Source organism: Aspergillus karnatakaensis (genome assembly GCF_047715665.1).
Source record: "Aspergillus karnatakaensis strain CBS 102800 unplaced genomic scaffold BJY04scaffold_40, whole genome shotgun sequence".
Taxonomy (NCBI): domain Eukaryota; kingdom Fungi; phylum Ascomycota; class Eurotiomycetes; order Eurotiales; family Aspergillaceae; genus Aspergillus; species Aspergillus karnatakaensis.
This window is the reverse complement of record NW_027395752.1, coordinates 273,730-300,440: the sequence shown is the minus strand read 5'-3', so window position 1 is coordinate 300,440 and position 26,711 is coordinate 273,730. Positions and strand designations below refer to the sequence as shown.

At 50.6% G+C, this 26,711-nt stretch overlaps 11 protein-coding genes across 11 annotated transcripts; 7 read left to right on the top strand and 4 right to left on the bottom strand.

Moving 5' to 3' along the window:
* The first annotated feature begins 791 nt into the window (after positions 1-791).
* Positions 792-1,324, top strand: BJY04DRAFT_104066 (uncharacterized protein). The gene has a single exon (XM_073707977.1). It carries the CDS (start codon positions 950-952, stop codon positions 1,241-1,243), a length of 294 nt encoding a protein of 97 aa, XP_073568986.1. The 5' UTR covers positions 792-949; the 3' UTR covers positions 1,244-1,324.
* Positions 1,325-1,641: 317 nt separating this feature from the next.
* Positions 1,642-3,024, bottom strand: BJY04DRAFT_104058 (uncharacterized protein). The gene is made up of 3 exons (XM_073707976.1): positions 2,401-3,024; positions 1,965-2,346; positions 1,642-1,877 (listed from the first exon to the last, which is right to left on the bottom strand). The coding sequence occupies exons 1-3, from the start codon at positions 2,902-2,904 to the stop codon at positions 1,723-1,725; spliced, it is 1,041 nt and encodes a 346-aa protein (XP_073568985.1). The 5' UTR covers positions 2,905-3,024; the 3' UTR covers positions 1,642-1,722.
* A 1,964-nt stretch (positions 3,025-4,988) lies between these two features.
* Positions 4,989-7,246, top strand: BJY04DRAFT_103906 (putative MFS multidrug transporter). The gene is made up of 3 exons (XM_073707975.1): positions 4,989-6,698; positions 6,751-6,795; positions 6,845-7,246. The coding sequence occupies exons 1-3, from the start codon at positions 5,231-5,233 to the stop codon at positions 7,147-7,149; spliced, it is 1,818 nt and encodes a 605-aa protein (XP_073568984.1). The 5' UTR covers positions 4,989-5,230; the 3' UTR covers positions 7,150-7,246.
* Positions 7,247-8,158: 912 nt separating this feature from the next.
* BJY04DRAFT_220531 (4a-hydroxytetrahydrobiopterin dehydratase) lies at positions 8,159-8,667 on the top strand (the record flags this gene model as incomplete). Its single annotated transcript, XM_073716896.1, has 3 exons — positions 8,159-8,308; positions 8,386-8,448; positions 8,515-8,667. 3 exons carry the CDS (start codon positions 8,159-8,161, stop codon positions 8,665-8,667), a joined length of 366 nt encoding a protein of 121 aa, XP_073568983.1.
* Positions 8,668-10,261: 1,594 nt separating this feature from the next.
* Positions 10,262-15,061, top strand: BJY04DRAFT_220530 (peptidase family M20/M25/M40 protein; the record flags this gene model as incomplete). Its single annotated transcript, XM_073716895.1, has 3 exons — positions 10,262-12,578; positions 13,252-14,119; positions 14,176-15,061. 3 exons carry the CDS (start codon positions 10,262-10,264, stop codon positions 15,059-15,061), a joined length of 4,071 nt encoding a protein of 1,356 aa, XP_073568982.1.
* A 95-nt stretch (positions 15,062-15,156) lies between these two features.
* On the top strand, positions 15,157-16,431 carry BJY04DRAFT_103795 (uncharacterized protein). Its single transcript, XM_073707973.1, has 2 exons — positions 15,157-15,434; positions 15,505-16,431. Exons 1-2 carry the CDS (start codon positions 15,252-15,254, stop codon positions 16,267-16,269), a joined length of 948 nt encoding a protein of 315 aa, XP_073568981.1. The 5' UTR covers positions 15,157-15,251; the 3' UTR covers positions 16,270-16,431.
* On the bottom strand, positions 16,391-17,281 carry BJY04DRAFT_208885 (SDR family NAD(P)-dependent oxidoreductase; the record flags this gene model as incomplete). The annotated part of the gene is made up of 1 exon (XM_073714054.1): positions 16,391-17,281. The coding sequence occupies one exon, from the start codon at positions 17,279-17,281 to the stop codon at positions 16,391-16,393; it is 891 nt and encodes a 296-aa protein (XP_073568980.1).
* Positions 17,282-17,866: 585 nt separating this feature from the next.
* BJY04DRAFT_220527 (F-box protein) lies at positions 17,867-19,451 on the top strand (the record flags this gene model as incomplete). The annotated part of the gene is made up of 3 exons (XM_073716894.1): positions 17,867-18,401; positions 18,692-19,009; positions 19,072-19,451. The coding sequence occupies 3 exons, from the start codon at positions 17,867-17,869 to the stop codon at positions 19,449-19,451; spliced, it is 1,233 nt and encodes a 410-aa protein (XP_073568979.1).
* A 775-nt stretch (positions 19,452-20,226) lies between these two features.
* Positions 20,227-21,841, bottom strand: BJY04DRAFT_103828 (translocation protein Sec62-domain-containing protein). The gene is made up of 3 exons (XM_073707974.1): positions 21,293-21,841; positions 20,687-21,240; positions 20,227-20,637 (listed from the first exon to the last, which is right to left on the bottom strand). Exons 1-3 carry the CDS (start codon positions 21,747-21,749, stop codon positions 20,467-20,469), a joined length of 1,182 nt encoding a protein of 393 aa, XP_073568978.1. The 5' UTR covers positions 21,750-21,841; the 3' UTR covers positions 20,227-20,466.
* A 129-nt stretch (positions 21,842-21,970) lies between these two features.
* BJY04DRAFT_103791 (Lectin C-type domain protein) lies at positions 21,971-24,008 on the top strand. Its single transcript, XM_073707972.1, has 2 exons — positions 21,971-22,123; positions 22,174-24,008. Exons 1-2 carry the CDS (start codon positions 22,061-22,063, stop codon positions 23,857-23,859), a joined length of 1,749 nt encoding a protein of 582 aa, XP_073568977.1. The 5' UTR covers positions 21,971-22,060; the 3' UTR covers positions 23,860-24,008.
* On the bottom strand, positions 24,008-26,612 carry BJY04DRAFT_103787 (uncharacterized protein). The gene is made up of 3 exons (XM_073707971.1): positions 26,176-26,612; positions 25,930-26,121; positions 24,008-25,881 (listed from the first exon to the last, which is right to left on the bottom strand). Exons 1-3 carry the CDS (start codon positions 26,347-26,349, stop codon positions 24,157-24,159), a joined length of 2,091 nt encoding a protein of 696 aa, XP_073568976.1. The 5' UTR covers positions 26,350-26,612; the 3' UTR covers positions 24,008-24,156.
* Positions 26,613-26,711: the final 99 nt, after the last annotated feature.

Sequence of the window (26,711 nt, the reverse complement as noted above, 5' to 3'; positions counted from 1 at the left end):
CTACAATTATAACATCAGACCAAAGCACGCCGCTATAAAGCAAGTGATTGCTATCATGGAGTTAGTTGTACCAGAGGAAGCAACATGGATTGCATGAAGTGGAGAAGGAATATCATCCAGGATCTGGCTGGCAGCTTATATCCATCCAGGGTTGTATGGCTGCTGCAGGTAGAAGCTTGTTCCAGACACGAAGAGATTGAAAGTCTTTGTCGTTGGCTTTTGAGCTCTTTCTGGATGCTGACAGGGTCGAAAATATAGCGTAGGTACCTAAGTTACTATCATAGCATGAGATTTGTGCGGACCAGTGTATATTCTTGGGGACTGATCTTGTTGACTCCGAGGTTGGTTCTGTCAATTTGAATATATATATATACCTGCAAGACGAAGCATGCGTAGCAAGCGTGATGCGGTTTGTCTCTTCCCTCACATATTCCTATGTCTGTCTCTGGATATATGGCAAATATATATTTATATACTACGTCGATCGGACACCCCACCAGATCTCCTCGAAACCCTTTTCAGTCCGCCCTCTAGATACATATACATAGATTTGATTATGCATGCCAAAATCCTCCTTTCAAGGTATCTTCCTACTTCAGAACCCATCCACACGAAGACTATGTCTGAGAAGAGGACCGTATGCATGTATTACAAAGTACCCAGAAGCCTCGATGCTGCAGAACGTCGCTGTCACGGGCGCGACAAAGACACGGGGCATCATGTACATGTATACATAAATATATCAACAAACCATATATTCATACATTTACTGAGAGTATGGTATGAATAAAGCCAGCTATAGTACTAAGTATCGAATTGAGCTTGACGGGAACTCAAAAAGCAGATCAATCTTTCTCGACCCTTAACTCCATCTATAAGGGAATAAAAAGTTCATACCTACTGGGCAAGTCACCCGCGGCGCAGAGCAGAATCCCACATCAGATCCTGAATGCCCCAATTCAACTCTCAAATGCTCGGTCCATGCGCTGAGCTCTTTTCCTTTACCCCTTGCGTTAGATATAACGTGAGGATGCCGATCTCTGGCAAGAGCCTGATGTGGTTCTACATGTACATTTTACTATTTAGAGTTTGGGTAGTGATGTATGGAGTAAGGAGTAAGGGGGTTGGCTCACTTTCCTTGCGTCGTGGGTGCTTCGAACTTTCGCGTGGCGAGAGACACGTGGCTTGGATTGACCTTGTATTTGATTTTGCTTACGGCTTGGGTATGGGGAAAGGGTACTGATGTAGAGGGTGGCGTGGCGTTAAAAATAATTTCGTGGGGGAGGTCCGAAGCTTAGGCTAAGCGTGTGTCAAGTCAGTTGAAGGGGTAGCTAGCTGTTCGTTGGGTCTCATAGAGGTGACGTTTCACGTCATAAGTTGATGGGTGTAGTCCTCTAAATAAATCCTAAGTATACAGCGGGTAGAATAGAGTGTGTTCCGTTTCTAGTTGCCATGATCGACTCTTTGATATCCTATCCCTGCCCTTCTGCAGGTGAGATGCTGTCTGTCTGGGGAGAATCTGACGGCAATCATCTGGTTGAGGATCTCGGTGGAGCGCCATGCGTGTCTCCGGTATGACCGACAGTGTCGTACAGCAAGAATTCAACTGCGCGACTGCAGAGTGTCCAACTGTGATGATGATTGTGATTGCGATCGTATGATAACCCAAAAGTCGAAAAGTAGGGCAGTCCGACTAGTAATGTATCGAGTAGTACGCAACTATCACGTCTTGTCTGACAACTCACCGTCAGACCCCCCACCCGTCGTTGCTGCCTGCGGATCTCCCACGGCCGGGGCACCGAGTGTCTGAGGACCCGATGAAGTCGCGCTTAGTCCTTGAGTGGAGGCATTTGTACTCAAATCGCTCACTTGGCGTTCTACAACAGCATTAGTGAGGTACTAAACCTTATTTGCGGAAAAGAGTTGTGCAGGCCCGCAGGGTAACTTGGTGAAAAATCACTCACCTAGTTCTCGAATACGAAGTCGTAGCATCTGATTCTCTCGGGCGAGCGTCGTGGCCTCGGCCTGGTAAAAGCTACTTTCACCCCTGCTACCCCGCCGTGCTAGGCCCTCACCGGGACCAGGGATCCACTCTAATGTGTCGGGGTATGGGTCAATCGGTCGGAGACTGGGTGAATGTACCTGACTGGGGCGCCGACTTGAGAGTGAAGAAGGCAACTGAGTGGAAGTTCGGCTGCCTGCATTGGAGAGCGCAGCAGCTGGAGGGAATGAGGTAGAACGCTCGGACGATGGAGTTGCATCGTCAATTGCAGACTGCTGATGGTGCTGTTGCTCAAGGTGCTGGAGCCGGGCCTGCTGGCTTCTAATGGTCTGCAAAAGTCGGTTCTTGAAAACAATAGTATTAGTAGAGGCCGATATTCTTCCCAATGTTATACATACGACCTGGGCTTCTTGCTCTTGTTCGAGTTCCTGATGGAGCTCACCAAGGGACGGAGCACGCTGATGGTGAGGATCGCCTGTGCCGATGATGGGGCTGCCTCCGAGATTAGACGGGCTAGAGGTACGCAGCCCGTGGCCGAAGGAAGACCGATGTTCAGAGGGTGACGGCATTTCTCCGATTCCCGACTCACTGTAACTGTTGTTACCGCTGTTCAGGTTCAGGTTGCCGGATCGGCGACGCTCCGAAACTGCGATTGGATGATGGCGACGTGGCAGGTCAGTAGTCATGTTGCTGCCGTTGGGATGATTATTGTTGTTGTTGTTGTTGTTGTTGTTGTTGCTGCTCATACTGGGCGAAGTAGTGCTGGAAACACCGGACGAGGAAATGGACTGGGTTGGAATAGTTGGGGCAAGGGTGTCCAATAGACTGGAGAGGTTCCGCCGTTGGCGTGGGGAAGCGGATGTTGAACGAGATGGGGGGAGCGAATTGATGTCCGGAGACATAGCTAGGAGGGAAAAGCGGCTAAGCTTTGACCTCCTGATACATGTAACTTGGTATATTGCAAGCAGATGACAAGACGAGATGCAGAATGGAGATGATGGCAATGGATGCGATGGGCTGTTGTGCTCAGCCTGCTCTTGGTGGTCTGACTGAAGAATGAGGGGAGCTTACGGATGCGGCAGGCGGTCGGTAACCTCGGCCGGGAACGGAATTTCTCTCTGCAAGAGGACTAGCTTGAGACTAGGACCGGAAACAGCCGAGACTTCCATAGCACACTGCCACACATGACAGTCTCCTACAGTCCTACTTCTTCCCCTTTCTGCTGTGGATCGCGTGGATTTCGGGGAATTTGAAGTTACATTGAACGTGAGCATGAGAAGACGATCGCTTGCAATCCAACTACCTCAACAAATGTGGGCCGATGGGAACGGTGAGACTCTGAGAGGAATAGTACTAACCACACTCACGAGCTAAAAAGTCCTCCAGGCTCCTGCACCCGCCTAGGATACTAAACCGTGGCACGGTCCATCTTGGCTTGGGTGGCTGGTCTTGCGAACGCCTTAGCGCAGGCTTATTCCTACGCTTCTGCTACAGTACCTGTGAGAGGTATGCAAAAGAGGTCGAGAGTTCAAACTTTCTTTCAGCGCCCTGGACAAATGTCGGCCAACTGGTAGTACGACAGGGTGGGAGATTGTCAGCATCGTATCGCCACCGACGTATCTGCGAGGTCAGACTTGTTAAGGCTGTTGAGTTTGGCCCATATGGGGCTGGAGACCGAATCCTGGAGGTTAAGATGGAGATTATGATGTTCTCATGGAGAAATCCCCACACCCCATCAAAACGCAGAGTTTTCCTCCACCTCCCATAGGCAGCCCGCGAGAGTCCGCGACGGTAATTCTCGCATATTGCGTAAGAAGAGCTGGGTGGAATTGACACAAAATCCTGCCAGGGCATAAGCCAAGGAAAATTGATGCTAAGCAAGATCAAGATTTAACCAAGAGCAATACCAAGAACGATTGATTGGGGCGAAAAGAGCCATTGACGTCATCTCTGCGGCGAAAGGTCCCCGTGAGTCTCGAGACCAGGACCTAGCAAACACTACCTACTAGTACTATCAGAGGAAGAATCGGAATCGATGACTTTGGAACAACAGGAGAAGACCAGAGAATTGTTGAGGGAAATCTCCACTCCTGCTGTCGCCACATGTGAATTCCCAGAGATCGTATCATTTTTGACTCCGACCCTGGCTCGCGCCGTTAGGCCTCCCGACCCTCCTTGCGTCGTACGACCGCACTGTTGTTTTATTGATGACTGATTGACTGACGGGCAGATTGACAGATTGACAGCTTGATAATCATCGGTTATTGTAGTATAGAGTTAGTTGAGATACTTGATAGAGGCTTTTGGGTGCTTCCAAGCCGACAAGGGTCAGTTGATCCCGGAGGCCAATCCCGAAGTGGCCGTCCATCCCGATCCGGCCATCACGAACGATTCCGGTCCAGAACCTGAACAACAGCCACAATTCCACGATGCATACATTACTGGACGAATGCAGAGATTCTTGCTCGTGCATCGGATGTGTCTCTGCTGGATGATTTACCCTGCACTTCATGTATGGAATGATACACAGAGCCACAGGACAGGGTGGGAAGCGCAAAAGAAAGAAGTAAGCCGCCAAGCCACCAGATCTTCATTGGGGCGTTCTGAAGCTTTGAGGGCAAGCAGGCCTCGACGAGATCGGCATGATACGATGGCGTACCTGGGTGAAAGCAATGACAATGTGACATCGTGGGTCAGCCACCCTGCTAGCTTTTACCTGGTAGCTTCCTCTGGTCGGCGTTGACCGTTCCTTCCCTTTCGGGCGTACTTCTCCAGAACAGCAGATGATGACAACCTCCAGGGCTACCTCTTTTACTTTCCTATCGGTTCCTTCCCTCTGGATTCCCCCCGTCTTTTCCCTCCCCTCACTCTTGACCCTCAATCCCTCTTCAACTCCCCCATCCCCCCCCCCAACTTTTCTATCTTCCTTTCCGTCATCTTCTCATCACCTCACCTTTTCGCTTTCGTCCTTGCCTTGACCTCCACCTTCCTGTTCCTCACTTCGTCTGTGTTATCAACTTACTCTTTACGCTCTCTTCGACGCTGATCTTTGCCTAACCCTTATCTTTCTGTGTCACCATCCTTTCACGGCTTGTGCCATTGTAAGTACCTTGCTGTTACTATACCCCCAACACCAATTGCGCAGCCAGTCTTGCCTCTGCCTGTTGGTCTACGTCTCCCACATCGACTCAACATGCTGATCTTACTCAACAGTGGCTCTCAACCAAGATGGCTACGCCAATCTCGGAGAAAGAGATTGAAAACGCACAGCGACTGCGCCAACCCGAGCCATCTTCTTCGTCCCAGGATGATGCCACTCTTCAGGCCGACAAAGAGAAGGCTGCAGGTGGCGTTGATGACAGGCGACACGCCCACTACCCTCCAGGCACCTTGCATCAGCTGGAGAACAAGCCTGACGAGAAAATCGAGCTGACAGAGGACGACTGCTACGACCAGTTGGGCTATGCCTTCCCTAAGTGGAGGAAGTGGATGATCATTTCCGTTATCTTCCTTGTACAGACTTCCATGAATTTCAACACCAGTCTGTACTCCAACGCCCTCACTGGCATCTCTGAGGAGTTCAACGTCAGCATGCAGGCCGCTCGTTGTGGTGCGATGATCTTCCTCGTATTGTATGCCTTTGGCTGTGAGCTTTGGGCTCCGTGGAGTGAGGAGCTTGGCCGAAAACCAATCTTGCAGGCCAGTCTGTTTCTCGTCAACATCTGGCAGCTTCCTGTGGCGCTCGCTCCAAACTTTGCCTCCATCATGGTAGGCCGTGCCCTGGGTGGTCTTAGCTCCGCTGGCGGTTCGGTTACTCTCGGAATGATTGCCGACCTCTGGGAAGCGGACGACCAACAGTATGCTGTCGCTTGTGTTGTTTTCTCTTCTGTTGCTGGCTCTGTTATTGGTCCTGTGGTTGGTGGTTTTGTCGAAGCATACTTGCCGTGGCGCTGGAACATCTGGATCCAGCTCATCTTCGGAGGCTTCGTTCAGATTGCACACCTACTCCTGGTCCCTGAGACTCGAACTACAATTCTGATGGACCGAATCGCCAAGAAGATGAGGAAGAGTGGCGAGAACCCAAACATCTATGGACCCAACGAACTCGTTCCTTACAGTGAGCGTTTCTCTATGCGCGAGATCCTTGTCACTTGGGTTCGCCCGTTCAGGATGTTCTTGACCGAGCCAATTGTCTTGACACTTTCGCTCTTGAGTGGTTTCAGTGATGCTCTGATTTTCATGTTTATTCAATCCTTCGGTTTGGTTTATGAGCAGTGGGGCTTCGGCACTGTCGCTCTTGGCTTGTCGTTCATCCCAATCCTTGTGGGATATTTCATCGCGTGGGGCTCCTTCATCCCTGTTATCAAGCGGAACGCTAGAGAGAGACGTGAGAGGCCTGATGATGAGCATACTCAATATGAGTCCCGCCTCTGGTGGTTGCTTTATACCGCCCCCTGCCTACCTATTGGTTTGATTGGCTTTGCTTGGACCAGCCTCGGTCCCCCTGTACACTGGATTGGCACTATGATCTTTTCTGCCATTGTCGGGATTGCCAACTACAGCATCTACATGGCAACCATCGACTACATGATTTGTGCATATGGCCCTTACTCAGCTTCGGCCACCGGTGGAAACGGGTGGGCCAGAGACTTCCTTGCTGGTGTTTTGACGATTCCTGCAACCCCCTTCTTCCAGAGTAAGTGCCATAGCCTTCATCATCTTGACATTGATGCTAATTGATTCGGCAGACATCGGCGGCGAACATCATCTTGAGTATGCATCTACCATCCTTTGTAAGTTGTCACCCGCAGGAACAACCAACGCAATACTAACGCGGTGCAGTCTGCATTTCCTTCCTCCTAGTACTAGCGGTGTATGCCATCTACTGGTACGGCCCGACTCTGCGTAAGCGGTCACCCTTCGCTCAACAGCTGTCCGACGCAAGGCATGAACTGCAGAGCCACGGTGCAATCCACACCGGCAGGCTTTCTCGTGTCCCAACTTCGTCCAGGGCAAACTCCTTTGCGCGCTCGCAACAGAACCTGCGCATTCGCCAAACTTTGGGAAGCCGCCAGAACAGCTTTGCGGCGTCTCGTCCCACGTCACGCACCACCTCTGCGAGGCAAAGCTTTTCGGCTGAGGCATGAAATCTTTGTCATCATCAAAAGCAGACACTGACGATGAACGAAAATGTTTCATCCAAACAAAAAGAAGTCGACCTCTTGAAGTCAACTTTGACACATCATCTCGGTGTCTCCAACAATTGCTGCATGCTCTGGAGTTATTTTTGCTCGTCTTGTTGAATCTTTCCAGTTTTTTTTTTGTCCCTACTAACTTTCGATGAGCGGTCTTTGTACCTTGCAATGTTCCCTTCTAGCGGTTCTTGCTTCTAGCACTTCATTTCAAGGGACCGCTTTGACCCTTATGATGTCTTCTAGCCGTACAATATTTGTTGGTTCCCAGCATATTGCAGCTGAGGTTGTTTTATCTGCATTCCAGTCTTGCAGTTTTTCCAACCTTTTTGCGGATGCTGCCGAGAATCCGGCAAACGCGTTATTGTATGTACGATGGCCGATAGCAAAATGATAAATGCATACTGGGTCTAGTAACACTCGAAAACGGATTGTCTCATCTTCTGCCGGCTTAGTGTAAATGTAAACAGGAACTATGTCGACTTAGACTAAGAGCAACCTCCCTGTAGCCGGCGGAGTAATCATGTCGCTTTAGTATGATAAGGGCGCAGCGAGATCGCCAATAATGTTGTCAGATGATTGGCTCTGCATTTGCGATGAGTCTACATCCTACTTCGAAGCTTTTCAATGCATCTACTTAGATTCCACTTCATATTGAGGTTGGGAGGTCAGGACGAAGCGCGGTAGGGAAGCGAGTCATGTGATCTGAACAGCCTGGATTCCTCTCAAGTGTCCAAGGTTAAGAAGCAGTTCTGCATCTTCCAAACCCCGCATCATGACAAACCCCGCCTTCAGAGACTGTCAGCGCCTTCAGCAGTCGTTTGTTAGCTTGCGTCTAGTCTGCAGCCGCCACTATTCAGCCCGCCAGAGACCCGTTTTTTCTCAATCTCGAGCTCTACGGACGTGTTGTTCTATCCCTATCTATTCCCGAGGCGAACGGGTCGCCATTCGAAGAGCTTCAACCATGACTTCAGAAGTCCAGTTTGCGGAGGGCATTGATTCCGAGCAGCTGCGCCCAGTGTTAAATGGATTGCAGGACCAAGGGTGGAGCGTGGACGAGGAAAAAATCGGCATTAAGAAGACTTTTTACTTTAAATCTTACTTCAAGGCCGTGGTTGGTTTTATCTCCTTTGTGTTTTCTGCGATTCCATACCACGATGTGGACTAGCAAAGCTAACCTATCGACGATAGAGCTTTCTCAATGCAATTGCGGCGCAAAGCGCCACAAAGAAACACCATGCCACCATGACGGTTGTACGTACATTAACCCTAAAGCTAGATGGACGGCCCAGAACCGGATAGGATGCTGATCCCGCACAGAGATTCGGATCCGTTGATGTCCACTGGACTACTCACCACCCTCGGGGTCTCACCGACAAGGACACTTCGTTGGCGCAATACTGCGACCAAGCGGCGGAACTGATGGGCGCAGTGCAAGAAGGACAGGGCCAAAAGTGTGGGCCAGGGGCGTAGGCTGTGATATTGAATGTATATTAATGCGATTGAACTAGTTTGTATGCTGCTATTATTAGTGTTTGTATTCTGGAGACGACTCGATTGATGTACGCAAAGTCCGGAGAAGGAGCTAGACCGTATGATGTGGTTATTGCGGAGAGAGCACCTGCAGGATTTCGATGAGTCAGCCCCAGCCTCGCCTCGCCTCGTGGTGGCCCTCGTGGCTGAAGATCGCAGACGTGCCGCCAATAATTCGTCTTCCATCGTTCATCGTTGCTTCGAGAATTGGGCAGTGTCAATGACAGGCATGTCAGATCACAGAGGGATATTCTCGACCCGAGTCCGAGGTAAGCAATGCGAATAAGTGACGTGACGGACCGTCATTCTTAATTCAACACCCTGGTGGCTGATAGTGATGCTGATCCCCCTTTCACAGTCAATCCAAGACTCTAGAAGAAGCCGGGTCCGAGAATCACCTTCGCTCCACGATGTCTCATTGGCTTGCGTGGAAGAGATCCCATTCTGGTCACCAGCTAAGGCCGACTAAAAATCCTCGCGACGGAAAACCGTTATTCAAAGTGGGGACGACCGAAGCTGATTCAGGGGGATTCGGACCGAATTCTGTTCGAATTCAACCTCGAAAGCAACCACTGTAGTAGTGACTAGTGAGGCTCCAGAGTTCAGCCGGAGGCTGGTGATGACGAAGACTCGAGCTGCGGACCTCGAGGCTCGACCAGAATCGAGCCAGAAGCTCTCCTCTCCGAGTCTGGCTCCCATCTTAGATCTTGCCTGCGGAGCCCCTCGGTCCCACGGTTCTCGGGGATTCGTCGAACAGTTTCAAACTTGGTCACAAACATGCCTAAGTAATTTAGTCTCCTGCTAGTCAACACAGGGCAGTGGATAGGATTGGGTAGTTCAATTAATTTCAGCACAAAGAATAGACCAGTCATCTCATTTCCGGTCCTTCAAGGCGGACGATTTTTCCTTGTCACGCTCTTCCTTCCTTGTCCTCGCTCTCTTCTCATCCTCTCTCTCTCTTTCTCCCCTTCCACATGCACACGCGCCCGCTTATTTCCTTCACATTCTTTTCAGCATTCGGCTTATGAAACATTGATGACAATGGGCTTGTTGAAGACCGGCGCTTGATCAAACCACAAACCTCGTGTTCGGAACCGACCTTTCGCATCGTGCACGTTCCTTCTCCAGAAAGCTTCCGGTCCCGCGCATGAAACACATCTGGCCAGTGACCAACCCTACCTTTCCACCTTCTTAGTCGCTCCTTGAACATTTCTTGTCTTTCTTATAAAATTCGAGTCGAAGATACTTCGACTTCTTTCTTACTGCGCCGTCGCAGCCACGAATTCTACGATACGCTACTCAAATACAGTTACTCAAATGAATGATCCTCTCTTCCGGCGCACCATTCTAGCTCGCCAGTCCTCTCAGCCACTCCCTCCGTTGTTTCACGGCCATACATAACACAGCTGACGCCGTATGTTGTGCGAAGCCAACACTAGTATATCTTCCTCCCTACTCTGTTGGATCTTTTAAAGCTAGTCTTCGTCGCCGGGCTAGGGCTGCCACCTAGAGAACAAGGGAAAGAGCAAGAGATATGTCGCTTGATAACCAGCCTACTCAACCTTCCGTCGGCGAGCGAAGAGGCCATCAAATAGCTCCATTACAGACGAACTTCAGCCGCCCAACCTCACAGATTGTCAATGTCGCATCGCCTCTCACGCAGCGTCCACGACCATCTGAATTTGAAAACGGCAACGCAGAACGAGTTCCATTGCAACCAGCGCACGTCAAACGGCAATCATCCAGGTCTAGTCTCCGTCATATTTTCAGTCGAGAGAAACCCGCGCGGAAGTCACCCGACGCTAAACTTTCCGGTATAGAGGAGGTTCAGGACTCAGTGCAACAAAATCCGGCTGAACCGGCCGTGCCATTATCGCCAAGCGATTGTGCTACGCCCCGGGCTATAGTTTCCACTCCCACTACTGCGACGGCCTCCATGTCGACGAACTCTTCTCGATCTAAGTTGCAGCAGAAATCCCGAACGAAAACTGATGAGGACGACCTCCCACCCGCTGAAGATGTAGCGTGGAAACCGCCGCCACTTTTCAAGGCCTATCCACAGGGTCTCAAGCATGCTACTCTTGCGGCTCCATTACTGTCCGGAGATTCTATCATTCGTCTACATGCCACTTTCAAGGCTAGGGGAGCGAGCTTGCAGGATGATGACCAAGCCAACCAGCCAGCAAATGAAGAGCCTACGGATGATAACTCTGCCCGGAAGAAAAAGCTTGACAAGGAAAAGCAAAAATACATACGTGCTCTGTCCGATAACATCGAGAATGGCGAGTGGACCCGGAGAGTCTATGTCCTAGCTACGACTGGGTATATCCTGCAGTACGCCGGTGAGGGTAAACACGACCGCTTACCTGAGAAAATGCTGCTTCTTGGACCAAAGTCTGTGGCCTTTGCCAGCGATGCGATTCCGGGCAAGCATTGGGTGCTGCAGGTCTCTCAGGGTTCCGAGGAGGAGAGTAGTACAAATTCTCCTGAAACATCCCGACCTATTTTCTCTCGATTTGGGTTCCACAGGTCCCACTCTCGGCGATTAGCACGGAACTTGCTTCTAGTGTTCAACGATCCGGATGAAATGAGCTCCTGGTTACTGGCTGTTCGGGCGCAAATAGAAACCCGTGGCGGCAAAGAATACGTGTCCGAGAAGGTTTATGACGAGGATATGGAAGGTCAATTGCGGACTACGCCGGGCATGCGACAGATGGTGAAGAGAGACCCTAATCGATTTTCAACCGTCCTCCTTCAACCGCGGCAATCAATGGTCTTCGATGATAAAGATTCAAGTGGTGGCGATCAGTCGCGGCGGAGTTCGTACATCTCTATCCATCGCCGGTCGATGGTGATGCAGCCAACTCCCGAATCTCGCTCAGGTTCAGTATCTACCGCACACACGGACACCATGTCCAATGGTGAGGATACCGCTCGCTTCTACTCTGCAGTGGGTTCGCCTCCACTTCCAGATAAAAGTGTTATTTCGGAAGCCGCGTCAGTCTCATCTGGGCCGATCAGCCCAACTCTTGCGAGCCCGAGGAAACGGCAGTCCATGTTCCTACCTCAGATGGCGAATTCGGACATTTCTGAGATGCCTCGAGCGCAATCTACGGTTCCTGACGCTCAATCTCGAAGTACCTCACCCCCGGCACCTAACTTTAGTGTTCCGGTTTTCAGCAAGAGATTTGCGGCACGGCCGGATGTTCCACACGTCCCCAATCTGCCATCTATTCCTGGTGATATTCATCGAGATGATACTTCCATAGATGCCGTGTCCATGTTCTCATCTCCGCCGCAGTCCCCAGGCCGAGAGTTTTTCATTGCCCCAATCGAAACGCGTGAACAGCGCCGGCCACTAGACCGACGAGACGTAACGAAGAAACAACTTCGTGCCTCAAACTCGGAAGACGCGCTTGGGAACACAAGTCGGGAGCCGGATCGTGGCCGCTTTCGCTACTCACAGCTGCCAGAACATCTTATGATGGGCCCAAGCCCATCTAACTTCCCACGCCCAATCACCGGCAAGTCGACAGTATCCAATGGGACTCCATCCTCGACAAAATTGCCGACCGGAGCTGTGAACACGACGACTCGACGAGAACGGCCTAGCGGAGCGGACACGCCAAGTCGTCCTTCATCGCTCGTCATGTCGCGACGGAAAAGTGTCAATGGATTAACCATCGGCCCCCCTGCGGCGCCTCCTCCAAATTGCCCACTACCAAAAATCCCTTCAGCGTTCGTTGAAACTCCACCGCCATCTACGTGGCCGGATCACTCGCCCCCCATGTCCCCTGTTGAAGACGCCGAAAAGGCGCTAGCCGCCATCTCCCCCATAATCTCCACGAACGGTCATTTCTCACGCTCCATACCGAGCATTTCATCTAGACAGATGAACAACAAAATATAGCACCTTGCTCATGACACCCAGAAAGGGAGCTCTAAAAACGACCATAACATTACCCAACTTCGTTCATTCCGCCACGCTGAACACCTATATTATGACTCGGACAGCCCTTATAGCATGCATACTGGCAGCGACTTAGCGTTGACTCATCTCTTCCCTTACACCTACCACTTCTTTTTGTTTCTTGCATGATACCACATATTAATTCTTACCTTGAATAGCAGGCATTTGACATGCCGTGGTTTGGTCTATCCACTTCTTAAGATATCCGCGCTGTAGGCGTCTGCATACTTTGGGATTGGTTTGACTCTTGTACAATAAAGATCTAGATAGAATAGATAACCACTTTTGTTATAAATAGAGCTATCCCTGATTAGACTACCCTAGTTAGTGGACTGGGTCTGGAGTTTCTCCGGGGCCGGTCTTTGCCGGGCTTAGCCTTGCTTTCGTAAACTGTAAACTTTCCCCATCATGATTGGAGGGCAGGCCCAGGCTCTGATCCAATAAAAAGGGAACTATGGGAGAGAGGCTCACCTTATCTACATCTGATTAATCAATATGTGATAAATGGTACTCATAGGTCTTGTTGGTTTCACATAGCTCGCTGACCATTGCAGGGGATTTCCTTTTTCACATTGGCACTCTCGACCAGTTTCTACAGTATGTGCGCACTGGGATTCTTCCCAATGGGAAAAAGACTGCATTTCCCTTGCTGGGAAATGAGCAGCTTCGCCTTCTTCATGTTCCTGCCTGGAAGTGGGCACCCAATTCTCACGATCAATTCAAATATTCATGTATTGAGCAAATTAGGATGAACATGTGTGACCCCAAAATATCATTATCCCCTATAGGAGTCAATGTTCAGGAGTTCAAATGTAAACTCTGGGACGGGTTTCCTCCTCTGTCGAAGAGAGAATGGGCTGAGAAGAACCTCAGTGACCCAGCCCACTTTGACATTGCCTGTGAATATTTGACCGGAACCATAACTGCTTTCTCTTTGATGGATCACCCTACGGTACGCTCAAATATGCGCACACTTTACAATGCTATCTGGGACATTTTGAAGAAGGCAGAAGATTCGCTGAATGCCCAGCGCCCCATCAGGAGGATACGAGTCCAGTCCACTGTCAATTTGACCGGAATGTGGCAGGAGTTCATTCGCACAAAGTATGAGGTGATGACCTCCGTTGCCCATTCTTGGGTTTTGGCTCGTGCTGAGGAATTACGCAAACCGCTGTTGCCGTTGATCAAAGATCATAAGACGTTCTTATCGCCTTCTGGTTTGGGAATATTGGCCTATACCAAATGGTGCGCTCTCCGAGGTATTACATCCATGGCTGATACTACCATCTGGATGTCAATGCAGCAATACAAGGGGTTCGACGTTTCTCCCTCTGAGGTCATTCCAGGCCTACAGCATCCTCACCTGGATAGCCTAACCAAGAAATACCTCGATATCGCCGGAGATCTGGAACGAAAGCTGAGGTATACCGAAGCGGACAAAATGAGAAACAAAAAGCTGTTGATGAGGGGCTCATGAGCGCCGAGGAGGCGCTCAAAGAGATGAGTGCCGCCGTGGGAGACATTGATCTGATTGTGCAAAAGCTAGTTCGGCTGGACGTTCGCGGGCCTTCGCCAGAGCATCCCCCTCCTCAAAATTCTCTGAGCCAGCTAATCTTGCAGCAACAAGCACAACCGGCAAGCTCGCCTGCGAAAGACAAGCGCAGCCCCGAATTCGGACTGGCTATCTACCGCACAGCGTTCGGGCGCGGATCTAACGCGAAATGGGATGATATGCGGCGAAAAATAGAAGACCATTTGAGAAATAGCCTCGAACAGGCAGGTCGGGTCCGTTCATGCCTCAAGCTGCACTGGTTCATAACCAACAAGATTCGTGATGTCGAAGCAGCAAAGCAGCATTTCCTCACCACCAGGGAGGACCCTAAGTACAAAGACATCCTAAACCACAAAGCCTTCCTCGTCGTCGATGACTGGAGCCTCGCCTCCTACACCTATCCCTCCTTCCACCAAGACTCCATCGATAACGGCTTCCTCCCTGCAGACTTCCAGGGCCATGTTCTCGCCGTCAAAGCCGACCACGAGATCGTCACCCCAGAGAACCAGCATCACGAGGCACTCAAAATGTTTGATGGCTCCGTCCGTCTGCACGGGGACCTGATCTGGCCTGACCTTTTCCCGCGGCTGCTCCTGCATTCGATGGCTCTAGAAGACTTGTGGTTATCAGCAATGGCGCACCCACTTAAGGTTTACACGGGGATTATAGTGCCCACCCAGCGCGACAAATGGTTGACATACAACGCTCTTCAGCGCGATCATCTCACCCCGTATTTCCGCCAACTCAAAGAAAAGCAGCCGGAACTGGCGGCCAAGATGTTTCGCTTAAAAATGCCGTTTTACACGCATTAGTCTAGAAAATTAGTTCGTACATATAGTGTTGGTTCTCTACCGGGAGACTGTTGGGGTTCCTCAGCATTAGCTCTAGAACACGATTAAAATCTGTGTAAACCACACCCTCGAACTTCTCTCCACCAACAACTGCTTAGTGATTCTTCGTTTCCCACCCTGTCCGAACTACATCCCCCCACACACCATAACAATGCCTCTATCCCAATCTCAACCTCGATCAATGTTCCTGTCATTACCCCCCGAGCTCCTCCTCCAAATCTACAAGTCCTTCACCAATATCCGTGACGCCCTCTCCCTCTCCCACACCTGCAACACAACCCGGCCCCTCTTCGCTCGCCCTAAAAACCGAATCAGCATCATCAAAGCTATAATCGTACGCCCCCTCTCCTACACTATCTTCATTGGTGAAAAACAACATCAAAACTAACAGGGTACGGATATAGTCAAATATCCCCTCCACCCTCCCCAACCCAAACACACCACCAAGCACCGAATGGCTCCATTCGCATTTTCCACGGGGTTTATTCTTCAAACCGCCGAGGGAGTATATACCGGAGAGGATCAAGGATGAAAAGACACGGAGCTTTCTAATGGACACGGGATTCCCGTCTTTCACCGTTAAAACCCGCTCAGAAGCCTTGAGGTTCGACTCAAGGGCCTTGCGCTGGAAATTTACGAGGGGTATTCCCTGGCAGGCTACAGAAAGGTTCGACGATGGCATTGATGTTGAAGTTGCAACCCCATCTGGGATAGATGGACTGGAGACCGAGATTGAAAACCAGGCCGAGTCTGTCACTGTCGAACCAGCACCAGCACCAGAGCCAGAAATCTTAAGCCCTGACGACCGTCGTTTCCTGTACGATCTTGGCTGCTTCGCCTGCGGGTCCGATGATACCCCAGTCGTCCTGGACGCGCGCGGCCGTGTAAGGGAGGCTTGGGATGAATTTGGCGTCCTTGCGCGCTGTGCGGGGTCTTTTTTGGTCATTTTGGCGGTGCTCAAGGGTGTTGCGGAGGGAATGGAGATGTGTGTTGATTTTGAGCAGTTGCATGGTGGTACCGGTGGTGTTGAATACGGTGACTGGGACGATGGGTTGAGGGAGATCTGTGCGCTCTTGCTAGGCGTGGTTAGGGGTGTTGATGGGTTCGCAGCCAGTAGTGAGTTTTGGGCGTGGACGGTGCAGAGTATGGAGGAGGTGTGGATTGGATGAAGCATTCGGTGACCAGAAGGGTTGCGATGTGACAGTTAGATGGGATCGCTATTAAAACTAAAAGTACATGTCATTCATTAATCTCGTGTGCGGAGCTTTTCAGGTAAGTTATAGTACATGCTTAGATAGACCCTGTAGCCAAGACATATCCACCATCAACGACAATAGTCTGTCCTGTCAGATACTGGTTCACCGCGGCGAACAGCACAGCGCTGGCCATGTCCTCATCCTTACCCGGCCGGCGGGCAGGGACCTTGTCCTCGTACTTTTCCTTGGGAATGTGGCTCTTCTGCTTCTCATCGCTCTCGCCAGCAGTCATCTCACTAGGGAAGACACCGGGGGCAATGTTGTTCACACGAATCCGTAGTTTTGAAGAGGTGATCTCATGAGCAAGCATCTTAGTCAGGTGGATAGTCGCAGCCTTGGAAGCGTTATATGCAAAGTGGTGCTGCGAGGCCTTGATGATACCCGAGATGGAGGAAATGTTGATAACCGTGCTCGACCAGCCCTTCTCGACTTCGGAGCCCTTCTCAAGCAATGGCAGGAAAGCGGCGGTTGTGAAGAAGCACTGCACAACGTTGGTCCGGTACGTCTTGTCCCACTCCTCCATATCTGATGAGGAATCCTCGAATAGCGCCTTGCGCAGTGACTCGGAATCCTCGTGCTCGACTGTTTGCGTTGCGCTGCTCACACCGGCATTGTTGATTAGAATGGAGAGGTACTTCTCCCGCGACTCGATCTCCTTCACGAGCTTCTGGATGGAGTCTTTCTTTGTGACGTCTGCGGCGATGGGGATGATCTCGCCTGAGATGTTCTTGTTGTAGTTTTGCACGACGGTTTCGAGCTTCTCCTCTGTGCGGCCGGTGATGTACACTTTGGCGCCGTTCTTTGCGAGCGCCTGCGTGGCCATGAGGCCGATGCCTGAGCCTCCGCCCGTGATCAGGGCGACTTTGCCCTTGACGGAGAAGAGGTTCTCCAGGCTGAATTGGTCGTTGCTAGTTGGGCCGGACATTTTGGTGTGTGATGTGAAGAGACGTAGTTGAGGTTTGTAAGGGGATGGGTATGTGAGTCTTGTTTTGAGTAGTGGGTTGTTTGGTTTGAAGAGAGGGCGGAATATGGACATCCTTTGGATCTGAAAGCCAGAGAAGGTGAGGTGGTGGTGTTATATATGTAGGTAGTGAGAGTGAGGGTGGTTGCATTCTGTATGGCCTCAGGGTGACGTCGATTGCATGTATACCTACTAGGTATTAAGTCCCCCAAGAGTAGCCGTCATGGCGATGTCACGCTTACTTATTCGACCTCCAATCTTCTCCTCTCTTGCCTAGATCTGTCTTTCACTCAGGGATCCAGCTGCTATTCATCTGGCCTTTTATTGATTAAGTTGGACGCTTCGGTATAGACGCCGAATGGACGAGATGGATGTTGACGTCATACCAACAGATTCACCTCACCATCGTACCTGACTGAGAAGTCTCATGCCTCTATTCATGGGTCTTTGAGTCCAATCTATTCCTCTCTCTGTATCCACTCATCGGGTGAATCACCCAACTACTCACGTTGTATACCCAATCCTCTCTAGCTCTCACTCACCACCATCATGGAACTGGCAAACGGCAAACTTCCCCCCGAGCTCCTATCACAAGTCGCCTCCTACCTAGATGACGGCGACCTCTTTATCCTTGCCGGCTACGCTCTCGTCTGCCGCTCATGGCTCCTTGTCTTTGAGCGCCTCCTATACAGGGACATAAACGTTTACAGCGATAGCCATGAATCCATAAGAGACCTCAAAGCTATGACTCTCCAGCAGTTCAAGACTCGTACATCAGGTCCAAACTTCTACCGACGTTCCTTCGTCAAGGAGTTACACTATAACATCATTACGCCGTGTCCGATTAAAGAGCATTGGCACAGACCGGGGGTGGGAAATGACTATGAGCGGAATTTATACTATGAGCAGAATCTGGAGAGGGCAGAAGAAAACAATGTCGCTTTTCGGGAGGGGTTCGAGGCGCTCTGGGGAGTTTTGAGTGTTTGGGATGATGCGCATCGGATTGCGGTTGTGCTTAGTGCGGCGTGTTTGGATGAGATGGAGAAGGAGGAGTTGGGAGAAGAGTCATGGCGAAAAAGTCCCGGTGATTGTTATTTCCAACCGTGTCGTGTTCAATTTCCAAAGGACGATATCAAACTGCCCGAGGTCGGCTGCATCAGGAAACTGCGAGACGACGACTCGACGAACTCAATCTGGAGTGGAGCGATGCTGCAAATTGCTGAGAAGTGCACCACTCTAGAAGAGCTGGATGTAGATCTCTACGAGTTTACGCTTTTCAGCCAAGCACAACAACCGTCGTGAACGGCGACAAGGTACTACCAAGTCTTTTTTTTTAAAAAAAAAAATTCTTCCTCCGGCTAACAATTAATCTAGCCCTAGCGCAAGGATTCTCGAGTCTTGCGCCTTCATTGCGAGTACTTGAACTATGCGGGCTACGTGACGACTGCTGGGGCAATCTTCTCAACTTCCCTCATACGGATATCCCGCCTTTTTTGAATGAGATTACTACATTCGCCACAAACCTCCGGTGCTTGAGCACAAATCTGCGGAAGCTAGTTCTTGTGGAGGTTATACTTCCCTTGGACTTCCTAGTACCATTGGACTCAAAAGACAAGCCGGCTCCTGGTGAAACCCTCCACTGGCCACTTCTGGAAACTCTTGATATAGAAGTCCCAGAATTTCTTCCCACAGGTAAGCTCTGGAATCATCGATCCTCTGCACACGGAGGAGTGACTGCTCACCATTAGTGGCAGGCGAGTGGGTTTGCGAAGTTGACCCTCACATGTTCAGTGATGAGGAAACTGACGCACCCGGAGCCGGCTCTGCAAGAGCACATGAGGTCCTGCAACACCGGGGGGACCGCGTAATAGCGCACACAGAGCATTACCATAGGCTATTTATATCACTCGAGCACGCCGCGCAGCAGATGCCTCGCCTAAAGACAATATATGCCCAAGTACAGGGTGAGCGGTTCAATACATTTGACTTTATAGCTGGAGACAATTTGAAGAAGACAACTCTCGTGTGGAACTCTTTGTCGGAGTATAAGCCTGATGAACGGGTTGCAAAAGCATGGGGGTTCCAGCCGGATGACGTGAAGTATGACGATCGTGGTATTAATGATCTGGTTTAGAATTATCGTGAGGAGGTATCGACGGTAGAGATGGAGGTGTTTCCGGCCCCGTCTGAATGGTGATGCTACTGAAAAAGAAGGATCATTGGGGAATGCTAACTTTACGAAAATTGTCCTTAGGGGAATGATTGTTTAGGGCAATCTAGCACTGGTCTTTACTCCCCATGACTACACCGATATGGCTTGCCCACTTGCCAGCTCAATAGAGAATCTACATTATTGATTTCTCTGATTGTCCATTCGCATTCTACCGGATGTTCTTCATGCCAACATAAGAGCTGGTCAGTTTACTTGCAGTCATGCATGGAATACAGATGGAAGCATATTTTCATCCATTCCAGTTGTATTGCAGCAATTTTCTAGAGTTACGGCAAGCCGAGCTGCTAGGCATCATGAATGCTCTACCAATCAGCTTCACTAGCCCGGGCTATATCCGTTTATTTATGCTGCAGATACGCTGCTTGGGACCAACTTCCTGTCTCAAAGCTCAAGCAGGTCCTTTTTTATCCGCATGGACTTACCAGAAAAGAGAGTAATACTGCAAGATACTTCAGTCGCCCCAGCCTGTGGATATCTCAATTTGCAGCGACTTCGGTATAGTACAGATCGCCAGAGTTTTGTCGTGTAAGCAGAGAAAGATATTAGTGGTACCTGATATGCTTGAGGGACCAGAATGGAGATTGAAGAGGACGGGCGATGTTTTACCTCATTCTGAGGGGAAAAGGTAGGTTTGTTACCGAGGACCGCTGCATTAGCGTTTCAGTCACACAATAACATGAAGCAAGCTATTATGGCTGTACTTATTTCACCATTTGTGCTGAAATCAGAGACTGAAAATCATCGTAAATTGCCTTGAATAGACTCCATTTCCATAAACCAGCAAGAAATCCCGAACGATCCGACGAAAGGAAAATACATTCATACGAAGTGGAAATAATGGCGAAAATCATGATAGTTTTGTACGCACGTAATGCAAGTAAAAGGCTCAAGAAGAATTGGCATAGTGGTCTATGAATTACTCCTCAACTTCTTCAACGCGAGGGGTGAGATCACGCTTCACCGGACCGGATGCATCTGAGGTTGCGGTCGTAGTAGCTGTAGGGGCGGTTTCTGAGGCTTGAGAAGTTGATGCTGGAGCTGCACTTTCCACAGTCTTCTTAGTCTTCTTTGTCTTTTTCTTCTTCGTCTAATCAAATTTAGCTTAGGATTTGTCGGGAGAGCAGATGAGAACATACCTCTTGCCAGCCCCACAACGGCTTGAAACTGTCAAAGAATCCAACATCCTCGAATAGATTGGGGAAGAGCCAAAGACCAGGAGGAACAGCAAAGACGGTAATACAGAAGAGAATGAGACGGAAGATAGCCATAGCGAAGAACAGACCAAGAAGGCCCATCATACCAACACTAAGGTACCACACTCCTTGTCTCAGCATGATAGGCCAGAGAGGGAAGAGCACAACAGCGAAGATCGCAGCGACCACACCAGCGGCCATAGCCTTCTGCTTCCACTGCGGACCCTCGTAGAGCCAGACATAGTGCATCATGTCACCCGCTTCCTGGTGCGGCTCAATCTTCACTGTCCACAGACCCTTGACTCGCTTCGCAGTCTTGCCATGGTTGTGACCAGCATGGGGGTCAACCTTCGAGACACGAAGGGCAAGAACGGACAATGGCAGAAGCTTGAATGCGTTCTCAGCTGAAGCACGGTCTGTGACTGGTGGAAGGAGGGGGTTCTTCTTTTGAGCCTTTGCGTATGCGGGTGATTCAAGAGCACGGATGGCACGTTTCACTGAATAAAGAAATTAGCGTCATTGGCAGTTTGTCGAGCGACAGACACCCACCCTTGAATAAATCCTTTCTCTGTCCGTCCATGATGCATGTTCGTGTCTTCAAGTTTTGTGAACGGAGAAATTTCGCAACTGCAATGGCTTTGGGATCCTTAGGGTTGTTCGGGTTGACTGGGACCTGCTGCGTGCGGGTCTGTGGTTGTCCGGGCTGCGCGGGCTGTCCAGATGGACCTGGTTGTCCTGGCTGTCCTGGTGGTGCACCGCCCTGACCGTTGGCCTGGAGCTGTTGTCGAACCTCGGCGGCTTTCTGCTGGGCAGCAAGAGCACGCATTCTTAGCTGCGCAACGTACTGCTCGGTAGACACGCCATGTTTGGCGGCCTCTGCGTTCAATTGCTCGCGCTGCTGTTTGGCGAATTCTTCGGGGGATAATCCTCGCTTGGCCGCTTCAGCAGCGAACTGCTGCTGCATAGCGGCAAGCTGCTGGGGGGAGGGCTGACCGGGGGCGGCCATTCTGAGCTACCAGTTATGAGTAACTAGGCTGAGGCACTGACGAGGCAGAAAATGAAGGTGAAAGAAAGCACAAAAAGGGAGCTGGAGCAGTGTTGAGGTCGAAGTGGAAATAAAGGAAGTGGCCAGATAAGAGGGATGATGGCAGAGGCTCACCGCCTTCGGCCTCCGCAGTGACGAGGATGACAACGATGGATCTTTCTTGTCGTGATCTCCACTCCTTGCCTCGTTCTAGCAAGGGACGCTATTGTTATTCACCTGTCTGTCATGCATACTGTATCCTGTGCCTTGCATAACGCGAAATATATACCTCCATGTCCCTAAAATTCGACCCCGATGAGTCCCTGTTAAATTCGTCCTGGGCCACTGTCCTCTTGGTCAGTCTATACCCTAAATAACGAAAGATCCATTGCTAACTCCCATGTAGAGCGAACGAGATGTAGCCGGCCAGATTCCAATCAATTTTGTCACTACATCAGCGATCTCTTTACAAGCAGCATGCTTCGGTGACAACAGTTATGACAGAACTGAAGCCGAAAATTGCTTGTCTAACCTGATTGCTGTGGGCTATCGACGCTTCAACATTGATGTCTACTGGTCGCCAGGTCTTCGACGATGGCTTTTGTGTCCTGTCTCGATCCCGCAACCTACTCCAAATGTAGAGGGTGCCGTTGCAACGGAGCTGGACGAGTCATCAGATACCCTGTATGATCTCGGTCCCTACAGATGCTCTGATGGACTTGCTCTACCGGACTTGCTCAATGTCATCCGCGACTATCTCCGTGACACCGACTCAGATCTGCTCATGAACACGAGATTTCTCTCTCTTAACCTTCATATTGCCGCTGATCCCGCCTCAATTGATGAGCCTGCATCAACAGTCTCTAGGGAGCAACTTCCGACTGAATCCGAGCGCATAAGTCACATTGTGAAAGACAAGCTCGGATCGTATATATATGGTCCCTCCAATCTTCTCGAGGACCGCCGTGACCTGAATGCATCTTGGTACGCTGTTGATGATGGCTACAAGCCGATTGTTCAGTATTATACCATTGAACGAGACGCGGAGGGCGTACAGAGCACCCCTGACGGGTGGCCGAGTGCCAAATACGTACAGCTAGCGACCGAACGACGGTTGCTTGTCGAATATGGCACTGTCGATTCACAACTCGAAGCCTATGGCCTCTCGGTAGATAACGACGTCATATTCTCTCCTGGCTATATGACATCTACGGTCCCCGTATCCGCAGCTGACGAGGGAAGCCTAGACTCCCTCTGCCTCTATGATCCAGACAACACCGACATTTCCAACGTGAACGCATCATGGGCAATAACGAACCACATCCCCCTCCCCCAAAACCTCAGCAATGACCAATCACTCCGCTACATCTCGGACCTCGTCGTAAACCTCACAGCCTGCGGCATAACCTCCACCCTCAACAGCACCCTCTTTGGCAACAACACAGCAGACAACAACCCAGACCCCTACCGCAACCTCACCCTCTCCTCCTCCTGGGCCTGGGCCCTCGGCCAACCAGAAGCCCAATCCGACGGCACAGACTCCAGCTCCGAAGAAGATAAACGCTGCGCCATAATGGACGTCTCGCTCAACGGCCATTGGCGCACCGCCAACTGCTCCCAGGAACGTCTCGCCGCATGCCGTGTTGAAAACCACCATTTCCGCTGGTCCATCTCCTCATCACTGAAATCCTACGAAGACGCATACAATGACGCTTGCCCACAGGATACAACCTTCGCTGTTCCCCGCACAGGCCTTGAGAATACATACCTCTACCGGCACCTACTCGCGCAGTCCTCTGACATTATTGACCCAGACTCCTCTGATCCCCTCAAACACGAGATCTGGATCGACTTTAATTCGCAGGACATTGCTACCTGCTGGGTAACCGGTGGGCCTGGCGCTAGTTGTCCGTATACGTCTGATCCAGATCAATTAGAGAGGAGGACGGTTCTAGTTGCTGCGATTGCGGGTATAGTAATTTGTATAATTGCGGCGTTGACATTGTTCGTGAAATGCAATGCGAATAGGCGGAACTCGAGGAGGAATAAGAGGGTTATTCAAGGGTGGGAGTATGAGGGGGTGCCTTCGTAGTTTCACTCATGGTCATGTAGTCTGGATTCCAATTGTATATATTCTCTATTACTATATATTAACAAACAGGAGTTGTGCAGTGGTATCATGACATTTGTTCCTAGACTATTTCCTATTTTACGCCAAACAGTAAATACATGAAGTGAGTATCACCCAGTTGAAAGAAAATCCAAATCGCGTCCAACATCGTGAATATATCCATCCTTCGTCCAATACATTGTTCCCATGTCACATATGCAAACTCACTGGGTTCTTTCACCCAGGTTGCTATCTCATATCCGCATTCCTCCTGGGGTATCACAGTCCGGCGAAACGCGCCCATCCGGCAGCCCGAGGCGTGGAATTGCCACTGCTGGGTTTGGTAGTAGGACTGTTCTCAATCCCGCCTCGGCCCTCCTCTGCCATTTTCCCACTGACGTCTCGTCTCCTTCCAACGCCTAGACCGGCGATGTAGTTTCCGTATGACATGTTCGAGTTCTGACCAACCCGGCGGCCAAAGTCAGCTCCGGAGTTGCTCACAACACGGCCTTTTCGGTCCCTCTCTGATACTGTCAGGTTGATTGCAGGATCGTCGTGGTCTTCCTCGGCAGGATCTTCTGTAACCTGCTTGAGTGGCCCGTAGGAACTGTGCTTGTCAGTCTTGCGCTTGACAAGCTTAGTCTTCTTCGCCGCCTTGGTCTCAGCTTCCGTGATCGGCTTCATGTCCGTCTCCCCATAAAAGTGTCCGTCTTTATCGGAGCGATCAAGAGGCGCTACTTTCGTTTTTGTCGGTGTTGGTGTTAGATTAGGAATATCGCCCAGGACCATTCGGCTAGGTGTTCTCGTAATCTCTTTGTTGGTGTCGAGAGGCTGAGGTGTTGGCGGGTTCAATGCCAAAGGATTGACCTTGAGACTGTTCGATCCCAATTCATCGTCGCTGTCACCGTGATCCTGGTAAATATCGATGCGGCGATCTCCAATATCACCCCCGTCACGTCCATCATGATCATATAAACCGTTTTTCCGAACGTTGTGAGCATCATCCTCGTTTCCATAGTATTCGTGCATAGCCAAAGACTCGTACTCGCCTCGGAGATCTTCTGAGATGGTTTCATCGAGATCCCAGCCATATTTCTGAGCGAGGCTCATCCAGTCAATCACGCCATTGGCGGATGCGGGGGTTGCGGCTCGACTGTACACAGATGATGGTTCTCGTGGAGCTGGGTCTGCCTTCTTGGACTCCTCAACCGGTGATGCCGAGCGAGAAGAGTATGCAACCCAGTTATCTGAGGCGGGGCTGACGCATTGAGAGCGGTTTGGCAGCTCTGGAGAGGGTTGGCGAATTGGCGTGCTACAAGGAATGGACGAAGTCGGACGCGTTACATAATCAGTATCATGTAGTGGGATCTCGTAGTTTGTATCTTCGAGAGTATTAGCCCTGTACTGGAAGGGCATCTGCGGAATAGAGGTCTGCGAGGTCCCTCTCTGCTTTGTCATGTCAACAGGAACGTGTAGCGTATTATCCTCCGATGACTGAGCTCTCGTGTGCATAAAAGGAACCTTGCGAGGGGAGCCGATCAAGGGCTCCGCTGAGTGGGCTGAAGCGAAGGTCGAACTGCTCGCATGCTTTTCAGCAATCTCCGACTTGGTGCGCTTGTGTGGGCGACGACTTGTCAAATTATCCTCTAGAGGGTTGAGGTCTGGAGGAAGGTGCGTAATCTGACGGAAGATGTTGAAAAGGAAGCCAGAAAGTCCTAAAGAGATTAAATGGAGCCCTCCATTGACAACGCTGAGTATGAAGGTCGCCTTCGCAATAGTGATAATGATATCAACGTCAGTACTAAGAAGCGTTTGCCAGCTGTACGTCTCAGCATTATACTCCTTGTATCCTAAGTACGCAGCGAATGCATAGAAAGGGACTAGGCCGAGATCTAATGTCGACGCAAAGAGCATATAACTCGCCTGCGAACCAGGAGGTCTGGTAACAGGAGAACGACATAGATGGTAGATGGCGTAGAGAGTGTGAAGAATTGCGACTGCAGGCTTCACGAGGTTAGCATCATATATAAGGTATGTTTGTACTCAACTCACCCCGACCCGGACGATCCAGATAATTGATGCGGCAACATTCTTGATGACAATCGCGCAGAATAACGATCCTAGAGCGCCAATCAACTCAAAAACCCGCATCCCAAGCTGTACCTTTCGACCGTAGATAATCTTCGGCTTAGTTCTCGGACTCATCGGAGTCCAACGCGAGCGGCCATCGGGGATGTTGGAATACTACAGCATCGTATGTTAGTGCCTTCATTTTCCATCATCATGTCTGCGACTTACCGAGTCTGGGTGCCTGTTGAAACTGACCAAAGGCCCCTTCGGCTGGGGCTTAGGCAGAGGGCGAGACCAGCTCGCCTCGGTCACAGCCTTCGGATTGAAGGTACGATCTGTAGGGCCCTTGAAGCGAAAGGCATCAGGATGGCCATAAAGGAATGGAGGGTCTGAGTTTCCCATGATCGCGGTGGCGAAGCTTCAAGCCTTCAACAAAGAGACCGCCTTCACCCACGCGAGAGCGGGGGAAGGCCAGGAATGCGGGCAGCTGACGTGGGCCGGTATGGATCTGGAAAGAATGGAAGAATGAGGATGGAATGATCCTACTATTCAATTGAGCAGCAGCAGCCGTAGTAGAGTAGTGGGTAACGAGAGAACGACCAAGATGAAAATCCCCGACTCCTCGTGCAGGTACCACGGATCAAAGATAGGTGAAAGGTTCCAAGTGGACCTTGGAGGATTGATGAACTGGAGGGTGAGGCTGAGGCTGGATCGGGAAATGTCAACACCGGGCCCTTGCAGCGTCGTCGCAGCAACCGCCTCCG